This window comes from Balaenoptera borealis (assembly GCF_965194805.1).
Source record: "Balaenoptera borealis genome assembly, chromosome: 3".
Taxonomy (NCBI): Eukaryota; Metazoa; Chordata; class Mammalia; order Artiodactyla; family Balaenopteridae; genus Balaenoptera; species Balaenoptera borealis.
Window position 1 is genome coordinate 168,566,583 of NC_138866.1, and position 12,792 is coordinate 168,579,374.

The 12,792-nt window shown below is 38.8% G+C and overlaps 1 protein-coding gene and 1 pseudogene across 3 annotated transcripts in view; one reads left to right on the plus strand and one right to left on the minus strand.

The window, feature by feature from the left end:
- The window catches only part of CCDC7 (coiled-coil domain containing 7), a 324,264-nt gene that overhangs the window by 135,309 nt on the left and 176,163 nt on the right, over nucleotides 1-12,792 (minus strand). Inside the window, exon 25 of one of the 2 annotated variants that reach the window (XM_082385250.1) lies at nucleotides 3,218-3,328. The exons of the other annotated variant lie outside the window; for it this stretch is intronic. Within the exon in view, the coding sequence (XP_082241376.1) occupies nucleotides 3,218-3,328 (111 nt within the window). The remainder of the gene's footprint in view (nucleotides 1-3,217; nucleotides 3,329-12,792) is intronic. 2 annotated transcript variants of the gene reach the window in all.
- On the plus strand, nucleotides 778-3,185 carry LOC309625650 (vacuolar protein sorting-associated protein VTA1 homolog pseudogene; annotated as a pseudogene). Its single transcript has one exon. The product of its transcript is annotated as a vacuolar protein sorting-associated protein VTA1 homolog pseudogene (transcript).

Sequence of the window (12,792 nt, forward strand, 5' to 3'; positions counted from 1 at the left end):
ATAAGAAGATTGTGAACCTACCCGATTACCAGCACCTAGTACCTCTGTCTCCCAAAAATCTGCCTGAGAAAGAAAAAGGAAAAACTGCCCTCTTTACTGAGCTTAATGCAGCAAAAGGCTCCTTGAGACTATATCCCTATTCAATAACTCACTTGACTTGTGTACCTGATCTTGAGTTCACAGATACTCAATTGATTTTGGCTGTTCAATCAATAGGACAGCCTTGGCATCAGTGGTATCTGACAGTGTGACTGTCGTAGTAACTTGTCCAGAGTGTGGGAACTTGTTATTCAGCAATTGATATCACAAATGCCCTTTTCAGTATCCCTCTGAATGGGAATGATTCCAGTCAGTTCATCTTTATGTGGAATGGGTACAATTCACCATTCATATCCTTCCACAAGTCTACCTGAATTTCCTATCTGTCATCAATGTATCAAAGCCTGGAAAATCCCCAGATTTTCCAGAGGAGGGACTAGCACTCTACTCTACTGATAATGTCATCCTATTGAGTCCAGAGAAGGGAGCTGGACAACAGCCCAACAAGGGCTGTACACCCTGCTGACACACAGGTGGCAACTTGCTGGGTCACTTTTACAGAAAACGTACAAGTACACAAGTGAAATTCCTGGGCTTGATCTGGGTATGGAGTCTCATTGTCTCATTCCATGGGAGAAGACTGGCTTTGATCCTCTCTGCTCCAGCAATTAAAAAGGAGGCCCAGGGACTGATGGAACTCTTCATCTACTTGCATTCTTAATGCCATCCATCTAAAGGGTTACAAGAAAGGTCATTTCCTTTCAGTGGAGCCACAGCAAGGAGGATGACCTGCAAGCCCTCCAACAAGCCACCTAGGCTACCCTTCCTTTGGCCCCTCTGATCCATTTTGCCATTTGAGTTACAGATCTCAGCAACTATCTATTCACCAACTGGAGCTTAAGGCAGAAGGACACTGCCACAGGTCAGAGGCATCTGTTGGGGTTTTAAATTCATCATCTCTAGGAACAGCTCGCTGAAAGGTACACAACCTTTAAGAGACAATTGTTAGTCCAATATTGGGCTTCAGGGGATACTGAACACATGACCCACGACTGTGAAACAGTCTCAAGACAACAAATTCCGACCAAAAGTTATCAATAGTTTTGCTTTTGTTCTCTAATTATCTTAGGGCATTCATACTTTACGTCAGTGTAAAATTTCTATAAGAACATGCCCAAATAGGGTTCCTGGAGTGGAGATGTCCACGCTTGCTCCGCTTCCCCCACTGCCCCCACAGTTTAAGAGCGTATGGCTCTTTGAGGATGGCTCAGGAGCATGACAAGCAGGGCCCCCCTGTGGTGGCTTATTACTGTTGTTTGTATGCAATGCAAACAGGAATGAAGGTTGATAGTAAAACTCCTGAATGTCGTACATTTTCACCAAAGCTAATGGATCAGTTAGAAGCTCTTATGAAACAGCTGGGTGATAATGAAGCTGTTACTCAAGAAATAGTTGGCTCTGCCCATTCGGAGAATTATGCTTTGAAAATGTTTTTCTATGTAGATAATGAAGATGATGCTGGGCGATTTCACAAAAACAAGATCAAGTCCTTCTACACTGAAAGTCTTCTAATAGATGTCAAAATAGCATTTGGAGAACTCACTGATGAAAACGTGAAACACAGAAAGTATGCAAGGTGGAAGGCAACATATATTCATAATTTTTTAAAGAATGGAGAGACTCCTCAAGCAGGGCTTGGTGGGATTGAAGAAGATAATGATGTTGAAGAAAATGAAAATGCTGGAGCAACCTCTCTACCCACTCAGCCCCTCAGCCGTCATCTTCAACTTATGACCCAAGCAACATGACATCAAGCAGCTTTACTGGAATACAAATTCCTCCCGGTGCCTGCATTCCTGCTAATACCCCAGAAGAAGTTCCTCACAGCACAGGTGTAACAAGTAACACTATCCAGCCTACTCCACAGACTATTCTGGCCATTGATCCTGCACTTTTCAGTACAGTTTCCCAGGGAGATACCCAACTAACATCAGAGGACTTTGCTAGACCTCAGAAATACTGCAAATAACTCTAGCAGAGCTTTGCAGTATGAAGATGTCAGCACTGCAGTGCAGAATCTACAGAAGACCCTCAAGTTACTGACCACAGGCAGAGAATGAAGTCTTTGTAGAACAGATCCATGCATTTTTGGCTTAAAGAACTAACAGTCCATTACTCTATCTTCAGCCTATCAGAAGCACAGTTTTAAGGAAGACTTCAGTTCCACTGACTATAACAATAAAATCTGTGTCTGTGTATCAGATTCCTGTTGAAGCTTTCATCAACAGCCTCGACCAATTTTCATTGTCCATTTAGTGGATCCAGTAATCTCTGGGTCTTAACAGGGCTGATGCAAGCAAGATCCTAAAAATGTCCACTGAACCCTGCTTGTTCAAAAAATGAAAACACACTTCTATAAAATATACTAGGAATCAGCTCTGTATCTTAATCTAAATAAATTAAGGAATTTTTAAATCCATAATTTGGACAAATAGACCATATTACTTTGCTATAAAATTCTAAATTTAACTTTTAATAAAGATTGCAAGAATATTCTAGATTAGAGGTCACGTTTTATTTTCCTCAGGACTTATGAAACAGATATGAACATCCTAAATTGTTAGATGAATCTGAAAGAGATTAAGTTTCAATTTATATTCATATTAATTATAGCTACATTAAAAGTTAAAATGTTCATGGAAAGAAATATAACAAGGTAAACAGGTAGAATCAGTTTTAGATGTAAGAATAATGTTGGTTTCCCAATTGTTTTCCCTTATCCATTGGCGCTTAAGGTGAATTGGTATTTGCTTCATAGGCAGTTTGACTGCATGTATCAGAGAATGAAAACAAGACATTTGCAGTAATGCCTGGAAACTTGGTGCTTTGAGTTAAGGTTCTCCTCTGCTACTATGGAATGGATTCCATAGAGTGTATAGCTATGAATGATGCAGATTTTAAGAATATAGATTCTCAGTTGATAAGTTAATAAGTTTTGTGAGGAATTATGGATTTACTGTGTCACCTGCATTTGTGCTGTGTAAAAAATAAATACAAGGATTCTTTTAACTAGTTCAAAAAAATATGCCCAAATACATATTCACGAACCAAAGAAAAAGGATCTTCTAATGAGTACAATTTAAAATAATTTAAAGTCATCTATAATTATTATACTTACTAATGAGACTTTCATCTCTAGAAGATTTTTGTTTCTCTGCATGCATTTCTGTTTCTGACTTTGAGTCTTGATGCTTAAACATAAGATTTTCATCTGACACATGATCATGAGCTACATAAAGAGACACATTTACTGCATTAAACTGAAAAACAGGTCTATTGTGAAATCCCTATATATCAAATTTACACACATGTTTAGCAGTATTTTCTTTCATTTTTATAAACATAAAATATAAGTAAATTACCATAATGCTAGACCTGACATAAAAATTGTGAGGAAAATTTTAATGTGTGTAAGACTCACTGTTTCCTAAATATTTGTTGGCATCAAATATATTTTGTATTAGTCCCTACTTGTTTTAGATTATTATAGCTTAGGTTAATATATACTCATAGACCAAATAATGAAAATGTATATGTAAAGGTTATTCATTACACCATATTTTTAATTGCAAAATACTGAAAAGCACCTAAATGTACTAGCATGTGAGATTGGTTGAAAAACAAGGCACATACTATAAATTAGGGTAATACAAATTATGGTGTATGATGTGGTACAAAGAGTTACACATAAAGCTATAAAAAGATACTTATAACCCAACTTGGAGGGACTGCTAGGAGATAGGTTAATTGTAGAAAAAATGAAAAGAGAAGGTATCAAGTATGCTATCTTTTAGGAAAGAAAAGAATGGGAAATGAAAAGAAAATATAAGACACTTACCTTTAGAAAAGGAAATACAGGAAAGATAAGCCAGAAAACAATGTAGTTGGTCACCTAAAGTTGCATGCAGAATAGGACACAAGGACTACTGTTAAATCTAAACATGTCCCGGGCAGTGATGACATCCTTGATGCAACAAATGTTTCTCATGTTTAATGAGAAAGTAGGTAGAGCCCTCAGGATTGCTTTGCCCAGTGACCCAAAGAAACCAAAGAGATTTGGATAGTTTGATTCCACCACAAAGAAAGTAATCTTGTTAAAATTATTTAAGGACAGAAGCACTTTTCTGGTGTGTTACTGCAGAATCCCCTCTTTCAGAACATCTTCCATGGCCACTTTGCCCAAGGAGGATGAAGAAGGAGGTAGGTGGGAGAAATGTCATGTACACCTGAGACCTTCTCCTTCCTTTACTAGCTATTATTTGCTCTTGGACTGGTTTGGTCCAATCGTGGTGAGTTCTCTGACACTGGAAAACTTTTTTGGTCTACTCTTAACGGCCACCTATAAGGGGCTCTGCAAGCCACCTGATAGTTCCTTGATTTGACAATGAGAAGTAAGAAAAGTATATGATGAGACTGTTTACCAGACTCAGATTTAAGTTCATTCTTGCCACTCTCACTGGTCACCTGTTTCAATTAAACCGCCTTTTAAGGTGATGTCACTTGGTTCATGGCACAATCCATGTGTGAAATGAAAAATTTCCAAGCAAAGAAAAAGCAGCTACTGGCAAGACACTAACTTTTCACTAGTAGTCAGAGTGATGTAAAAATGGTAATTGGGTACTTACTCCTGGATCATTGGGTTAAGGTCTTTCCCAAAGACATCTGTGGGTCTTGTTATCCAACAATGGGTCTCAAGGAGGAGACTGACAGACTCTCTATCAGATACCTGTGACTAGATAATGGCCACTGGGGGCACAACAGAGTCCACATACTGACAACCCCTATGACTAATATAAATAATATTCCTTCCAACCCTCCCAGTGAATCTTGACATGAAATCAGAGTGCATCTCTCTACTTTTATCCAAACCTCTTAACTTTAAAAATAAACAAGACTATGAGTTAGGCCAAGGTCCCTATGTCCTCACTGGGAACATGAGGACATTTGCCAAGGTCACAGTTCAATGGGGAGGTGAGGAAGAATTTCATTCCTTGGTCCTTTTGTACCAAGATGAGGGAAAACAATATATATATATACGTATATTTATATAGTCTAAGTGTGCATCCTTAACACCCCATCCTTATCCCCAAGCCTTGATCATAAATACTACAACTGAGGCCATTTCAGTGGCTCTGGTAGTCTGTTAGGTAGTCTGAACCTAACAGTCTACCAGTACCTAGTCCCTTTGACTACCAAAGCAACTCCCTAGAGGATGAAAAGAGACAGCTTCCTCATTACTGAGCTTAATGAAGCAAAAATTCTCCATAAGACTATTTCTCCATTCAGTAGCCCCATCTGGCCTGTGGATTAGGCCTCAGGTGTATGGAGATTCAATTGATTATTAGAGGCTCAATGCAGTCACGCAGCTTGAGCACTAGTGTTACCTGAAATTATGACAGCCATAGAGGCTGTGGCCCAAGCTGAGGCAAGTACAAAGCAACTGACATTACAAATGTCTCTTGCAGCATCCCTGTCCACAGGGATGATCAGGATCGGTCTGCCATACGTGTAATGGGTTGCAACGCACCTTTAATGTCCTTCCATAAGGCCATGACCTGGAAAAAGTCCCATTCCCACATGGAGCCCTAGCCTCCCCCTATATTAACAATAACCTCCACTAGGCCTAGGCAAGGGAATTACCCAACAAACACAGAAAGCATGTGGACTTACATGTGACAGTTAAGTCTGGGCCATTAATACAGAAAAAGTACCAGGACCTGGTACCCAAGTGAAATCTCTGGGAGTAAACTGAGAAGAGGCAGTATGTCTCATTCCATAGGAGACAACTGCCAAGCTTTAGTTCCTCTAAGCCCCCACAAACACAAAGGAGGCGCAAGGATTGGTGGAACTTTTCAGCTACTAGTACTTTGACATTCACCATGTGGTCATCTTGATGGCATTTGTCTATTAGGATACCATTTTTGGTCTCTACCTTTGAGTAGGACATGGCAACAGGATGTCCTAGAGGCCCGCCAACAGGTTTCTGACTCTGTCCATCCCCTTGGCCCCTCTGATACACATTTGTGTTTGGGTTACAGATCTCAGCAACCTCTCAGTTTGCTGATTAGAGCCTATGGCAGAAGGACACTGCCAGAGGCCAGAGGCGCCCATTAGGCTTTTGGTACCATAGTCACCTGGAGTCAGATGAAAGGTACAAACCCTTTAAGCGACTACTATTGGCCTGTTATAAGGCCTTGGTGAATATTCAGTATATGACCCATGGCCATGAAATAGTCTTATGACTAGAAATACCAACCAAAAGTTATGAATAGTTTGGCTTTTATTCTCTAGTTATCTTGGGGTATTCACACTTTAAGTCTAAGTGTAAAACTGCTATAAAATATATGCTTAAATACTGATTCATGAACCAAAGAAAAATATCTTCTGATCACTTTAATTTAAAATAATTTAGGAAGTGACATCAGCAAAATGGCAGGCTAAGAGATTGCAGTCTCGTAGCCCACGGAAACACTGATTTAACAATTCATGGATGAAATACATTTATGAGAGCTTCAGAGTCCACTCAAGAAGTTCCAGCATGCTGGTGGAACATAACATCCTAGATAGCTGCATTTAAAAGGGTAAGAAGAACAGTTTTGCTTTACCTATGTCACCCCTCCACCAAGTCAGCACAGCTCAACACAGGGAGAGATTCCCTCACCCACAATTTTTCCCATGGAAGAAAGAGAGAGGGAAGTGAGTATAAGGCTCTCAAAGCCTTTCAGGGTGCTGCCTGAGAGGCCCACTTCAATCTCGCCTTAATTAGAACACTGAAGGAATCAACATAGCTGGATTGTCTGTGGGCAGCTAGAAAAAAGACCTCAAATAAAAAACCTAACTTTACACCTCAAGGAACCAGAAAGAGAAAAATAAACTAAACTCAAAGTGATCAGAAGGAAGGAAATAATAAAGGTTAGAGCAGGAATAAATGAAACAGAAAACAGAAAATTTTTCTAAAATTTTAGCCCATTCATGAATGGGTTAATCCCATTCATGAGGGCTCCATCCTCATGACCTAAGCACCTCCCCACTCCTAATACAATTACATTGGACATTAGGACTTTAACACATGAATTATGGGGGGGACACAAACATTCACCGATAGAAACTTCCAAATTCATTTTATAAGGCCAGCATTACCTAGATACCAAAGCCAAACAAAGACTCCACAAGAAAATGACAAGCCAATATCCCTGATGAACTCAGATGCAAAAATTCTCAACAAACTACTAGCAAACAATTCAATAGCACACTAAAAAGATCATACACCATGACCAAATGGTATTTACTCTACTCAGGTAAGGATGGTCCAACATCAATCAATGTGACACATACACCACATTACAGAGCAAGGGATAAATACTACATGATCATCTCAACAGGTGCAGAAAAAAAATCTGAAAATATTCAATACTTTTTCATGATAAAAACTCCCATAGGGGCTTCCCTGGTGGCGCAGTGGTTGAGAATCTGCCTGCCAATGCAGGGGACACAGGTTCGAGCCCTGGTCTGGGAAGATCCCACATGCTGTGGAGCAACTGGGCCCGTGAGCCACAACTACTGAGCCTGCGCGTCTGGAGCCTGTGCTCCGCAACAAGAGAGGCCACGATAGTGAGAGGCCCGCGCACCGCGATGAAGAGTGGACCCCGCTTGCCACGACTAGAGAAAGCCCTCACACAGAAACGAAGACCCAACACAGCCAAAAATAAATAAATAAATTAATTAAAAAAAAAAAACTCCCATAAATTAGGGATAAAAGGAATTTACCTCAACCCAATAAAGGTTGTATGTAGAAAATCCTGAAGACTCCACCAAAAAGCTGTTTGAACTAATAAATGAATTCAGTAAAGGTGCAACATACAAAATCAATATAAAAAAATAAAAAATCAATTGCATTTCTATACACTAACAACAAACTATGAGAAAGCGAAATTAAGAAAATAATCCCATTTATAATGACATCAAAAAGAAAAAAATAAATTTGACAAAGGAGATGAAGTATTCATACACTGAAACTATAAAATATTGATGACAGAAATTAAAGAAGACAAAAATAATGGAAAGATATTCCACGCTTGTGAACTGGAAGAATTAATATTTTTAAAATGTCCACACCACCCAAAGCAAGCTATGGATTAAATGCAATCCTTATTAAATTTCCAATGGCATTTTTCACAGAAATAGAACAAAAAAATCCTAAAATTTGTATGGAATCACAAAAGCTCCTTTATAGTCAAAGCAATCTTGAGAAAAAAGTACAAAGGTGAAGGCATCATACTTCCTGATTTCAAACTACAGCTGACCCTTGAACAACATGGGGGTTAGGGGCACTGACCTCCCTTCCCACCTACACAGTAGAAAATCCACACAGAATTTTACAGTTGGCCCTCTATATCCATGGCTCTGCATCCACAGATTCAACCAACCACAGATTATATAGTACTGTAGCATGTATTTACTGAAAAAACTCTGTGTATAAGTAGACTCATACAGTTCAAATCTGTGTTGTTCAAGGGTCAGTTGTGTATTACAAAGCTATTGTAATCAAAACAGTATGGTATTGCCATAAAAATGGACATATAAATCAATGGAAGAGAACAGAGATTCCAGAAATAAACCTACACATATATGGTCAATTAATTTATGACCAATCAGCCAAGAATACACAGTGAGGAAAGGACAGTCTATTCAATAAATGATGTTGGGAAAACTGGACAGCTACATGCAAAAGAATGAAACTGGACCACTATCTTACACACACAAATCAATGCAAAATCAACTAAAGACTTGAATGTAAGACCAGAAACCATAACACTCCTAGAAGAAAACATAGGCGGTAAGCTCCCTGACATCATCAGTCTTGGTGAAGACTTTTTGGATTTGACACCAAAAGCAAAGGCAACAAAAGCAAAAATAAACAAGTGAGACTGCATCAAACTAAAAAGCTTCTGCACGGCAAAGGAAAACATCAACAAAATGAAAGGCAACCTACAGAATGGGAGAAAATATTTGCAAATCGTGTATCTGACAAAGGGTTAATACCCAAAATAAAGAAATAACTCATACAACTCAAAAGCAGAAAAAAAATCTGATTAAGAAATGGACAGAGGATTTGAAAGGACATGTTTCATTACAGGTGGCCTAAAGGAACATGAAAAGGTTCTCAACATTATTAATCGTCAGGAAAATGCAAATCAAAACCACAATGAGATACCACCCCACCCATACCTGTTAGAATGGCTATTATCAAAAAGATAAGAAATACGTGTTGGTGAGAATGTGGAGAAAAGGGAGCCCTTGCGCACTGTTGGTGGGAAGGTAATTTGGTGCAGTCACTGTGGAAAACACTATGGGAGGTTCCTCAAAAAACTAAAAATAGAACTACCTTACAATCCAGTAATTCCACTTCTGGGTATTTTTCTAAAGGAAATGAAAACACTAACTTGAAAAGATATCTAAACCCCTATGTTCACTGCAGCATTATTTATAATAATAATATAATAGCCAAAACATGGAAACAACCTAAGTGTCCATGGACAGATGAATGGATAAAGAAAATGTAGTATACATATATACAAAGGAATATTATTCAGCCATAAAAAAGAAGGAAATCTTGCCATTTGGGACAACATGGATGCATTTTGAGGGTCCTATACTAAGTGAAGTAAGTAGGTGAAAGAAAGACAAATACTATATGATCTCAATTATATGTGGAATTAAAACAAAAACAAAACCAATATCAAAACTCATAGAACAGATTGGTGGTTGCCAAAAGCAGGGGGTAGAGGGTAGGTGAATGGGTGAAGGTGGTCAAAAGGTACAAACTCGCAGTTATAAAATAAATAAGTACTGGAGATAAAATGTACAGCATGGTGACTACAGTTAATAATACTGCATTGCATATTTGAAAGTTCCTAAGAGAGTAGATCTTAAAAATTCTCATCACAAGAATAAAATTTTAACTATAGGTGGTGATAGATGATAACTAAACTTATTGTTGTGAAATTTTTTGTAATATATACATATCTCGAGTCCGTATGTTGTACATCTGAAACTAATGTTATGTGTCAATTATGTATCAACAGAAAAATTAAATTACAAAGGATAAGAAAAGGAACTAAAACTGAAACTAAATTTAAAGAACTGAATCTACTGAAGGAAATAAGAAAGCACTAATGCAAGTAAATCATCAATATAGTATTTGATGTACACCCTCACTCCTGGGCAAAAGAGTAGAGGGGTAAACTGTAAATAAATCACAAAATCTTTTTCCTCTTTTTCAACTGTAAGTTAAGATGTTTATTGGAGAATTTATTTTTTAAATTTATTTTATTGAAGTACAGTTGATTTACAATGTTGTGTTAACTTCTGCTGTACAGCAAATTGACTCAGTTTTATATATATATATATATTTCATATTCTTTTCCATTATGGTTTATCACAGGATATTGAATATAGTTCCCTGTGCTATACAGTAGGACCTCGTTGTTTATCCATCCTATATATAATAGTTTGCATCTGCTAATCCCAAACTCCCAGTCCATCCCAACCCAACCTCCACTCCCTTGGCAACCACAAATCTGTTCTCTATGTTTGCAAATCACAGAATCCTTTTAGTAGATTTGTTTTTCTAGGGTTCTACATTCTGAAATAATTTTAGAAGCATTATAAGATAGAGAAAATGAGTAAATGTACTGATGTTGATCAGAGTCAGATTCACACTGTGGAAGGAAGGATATACACACCGGAAATAGAGAAAGATAAGAACAAGTCCTGAGGGGAGAGAATGAAATCGAAAGTGTCTTTGAGAAACCATGATTTCTAAATATGCCTGTGAATATGCAGATACACATATATGTGCACATGTTTATGTATGTAAGCATATGTGAGGATGACTATATGGATATGTATATCCATATATGTATATCATGTGTACCTGTATGTGGACATGCATGTGTTTACACTGAGGCACTGACAACATGCCAAAATCTTCTGCGTGATCTGTCAGGCCCAACCTTAGACAATTACAAAGGCTTGATCTGGCAGCTGTCATGGGGGAAATCTTCACACTCCACACTAGACTCTGAGACACAGCCAGTGCACTGCAGACATTGGAAACAGTGCAGTCATGGACTAAGGCCATATGTGCATTCTTAGTCTGAGTGCCTCAATTCTGAAGCATTCTTATGTGGGGAGGACTCAGCTGAGACCCTGTACATAGACCACCTTTTCATTGGACCTTGTAGACATTTTTATTATCTCTGACTCTGTTTTCAGTACTTTTGCACTCCTCCTAGACCTCCCACTTCTACCTCCTCTCAGATCTACAGAACAGCAAGAACCTTTTGTTTGGAGCTCCTTTGGTTGTGATATGATCTTCCCCCACCCAAGCCCTGTCAGCACTGATGTATCTGACCCTCATCCAATGATGTTCTGTGGGGGAAAATGGAATATTGGTGTGGCTGGGAACCTTTCCTGTTTAGACTCTTATACTATTACAGTAAGTGAATAAATGCTTAAATTTACTTCCAATTTACTTGCTGTCTTACTTGACCAACTCAAAAACTGGCAGCTCTCTCCCTGACAAGTTAGCACAGTGAGCAATGTGGTCAATGAAGCACAACTCATTTCTGGAAGGGGCACTAGTGAGTCCTCAGGGCTCTCTAAGGGCGCACTACTGACTCATTTGTTAGAGTCTGAGGTTCCCACAGGGCACATGACCATTCAGGCCAATGTGTCTCAGGAACCGCTGACAGATTGTGCGACATGCTTTAGGAGAGTGCTATTTTAATAGTCCTGCTTTGCTGGCCAAGATGCCCAGTGGGTGGGTCAAATTAAACATCAAACAGAGGGATTTTGACAAAACTGGGGAAGCAATTCCTTGGCTACTTACAGTTTCATCAATAATGGGATCAAAAGTTGTTGGTGACCCTGCATGCTGAGTTGCACTCAATGATTACTGTTAGATCTAATGCTCCTGGAACTTACGTTCAGCTTTTGATATAGTGGTTACTGCGATTCGTGATTTAATGAAAAGGAATGTAGAGTGCTGAGGATCACTTTACCCAGTGACCTGAAGAGACCTTACAGACGTGGGTCGTTCATCTTCACATTTAAAAGGAGTATCTTGTTAAAGAAGTAATCATGTAACCTTGCCAGGTTGCTAATACAGAAACAGTTCTTGGAGAGCCTTGACAATGGCCACATTGCACAAGGAGGTGGCATAAAGGAGTATGAAAAAATACAGACATTCAAGAATCTCTCCTTCCTCAGCTGGGTACTGTTTTGGATCCGACAGATGGCTCATCCTTGCCTTTGTAAAACACGTTTTAACTATACTCGAAAAGGCAATAGTGACTCCATGAGCCACACTGGTGGTGCCTAAGATATACAATGAGGGAATGAGGACAAGCAGATGATGAGTTTTGTTTTGTTTTTTTTTTAACCAGATTCAGGTTCCTAGGTTCATTTGTGCCACTATTGCTGGACATCAAGCTCAATAAACATCCTAATAAGGTCAGGGCAATTGGCCTACGACACAATCTGGACCTTAACTGACAAATTTCTGGACAAGTAATAGTGAATAATGTCAAGATAGCAATGACTGACCAGAAGAGAGAATGATGTAAAAATGGTAGTCTAGTAACCACCCCGGACCATCTGGGCAAAGGTCTTAAAGAGATCAAAGGGTGT